We start from the raw sequence: 1,050 nt of genomic DNA on the forward strand, positions 1-1,050 counted from the left end.
TGGCACCCTGTGCCCTGGGGGGATCCTGTGCCCTGGGGGGACCCTGCACCCCACTGGGGCCTTGTGCCCCACTGGGACCCTGTGACCTGGGGGGACCCTCTGCGACCTGGGGACCCTGCACCCCTCTGGGACCCTGTGCCCTGGGGGGACCCTGCGCCCTGCTGGGGCCCCTGGCCCCGCTGGGACCCTGCGCCCCTCTGGGACCCTGTGCCCTGGGGGGACCCTGTGCCCCACTGGGGCCTTGTGCCCCTCTGGGACCCTGCGACCTGGGGGGACCCTGTGCCCCGCTGGGACCTTGTGCCCTGCTGGGACCTTGTGCCCCGCTGGGACCCTGCACCCCGCTGGGAACCTGCACCCTGGTGGGACCCCATCCTCCAGCATGGGACCCTGCGCCCCTCTGGGACCCTGTGCCCTGGGGGGACCCTGTGCCCCACTGGGGCCTTGTGCCCCTCTGGGACCCTGCGACCTGGGGGGACCCTGTGCCCCGCTGGGACCTTGTGCCCTGCTGGGACCTTGTGCCCCGCTGGGACCCTGCACCCCGCTGGGAACCTGCACCCTGGTGGGACCCCATCCTCCAGCAGGACCTGGTCCCTGGGCAGGACCCCGTGGCATTGCAGGACCCTGCGACCTGGGGGGACCCTGCACCCTAGCAAGACCCAGTCCCCCAGCAGGATCCTGTGTCCCAGCAGGACACCGCAGCGTGGCAGGACCCGGTCCCTGTGCAGGACCCGCTCCCCCAGCAGGCTGCCGCCGCCGCAGCTGGCACTCAAGGCGCTCAACGCGCAACGCCAGCTTGAAGGCGCTGGACTCCAGCTGGGCCAGCAGCCGGGCCGCCTGGGTCTGCAGCCCCTCCAGGGCTGTCTCCAGTGCCTGTGCCCGGCAACCAGCCTCCTGCGCCGCCGCCGCTGCCGCTGCCTCAGCATGCACGTCCAGCTTGCCCATGCGCAGCAGGAGCTCGCGGCCCTTGGCCTCCATCATGGCCCGGGCGCTGGGGAACTCAGCCAGCACCTCTGCCAAGTCCTCCTTGGAGAGGCAGAAGAGGTCTGAGTA

The 1,050-nt window shown here is 72.2% G+C and overlaps 1 protein-coding gene across 1 annotated transcript in view; it reads right to left on the bottom strand.

The window, feature by feature from the left end:
* CNGA4 (cyclic nucleotide gated channel alpha 4) overlaps positions 1–1,050 on the bottom strand; it is a 7,253-nt gene that overhangs the window by 3,640 nt on the left and 2,563 nt on the right. Inside the window, 1 exon segment of the mRNA XM_019472768.1 lies at positions 742–1,050. This exon segment is cut by the window's right edge and continues 19 nt beyond it. Coding sequence (XP_019328313.1) covers positions 742–1,050 — 309 coding nt within the window.

Source organism: Aptenodytes forsteri, unplaced genomic scaffold, assembly GCF_000699145.1.
Source record: "Aptenodytes forsteri isolate BGI_AS27 unplaced genomic scaffold, ASM69914v1 Scaffold485, whole genome shotgun sequence".
NCBI classification, from domain to species: domain Eukaryota; kingdom Metazoa; phylum Chordata; class Aves; order Sphenisciformes; family Spheniscidae; genus Aptenodytes; species Aptenodytes forsteri.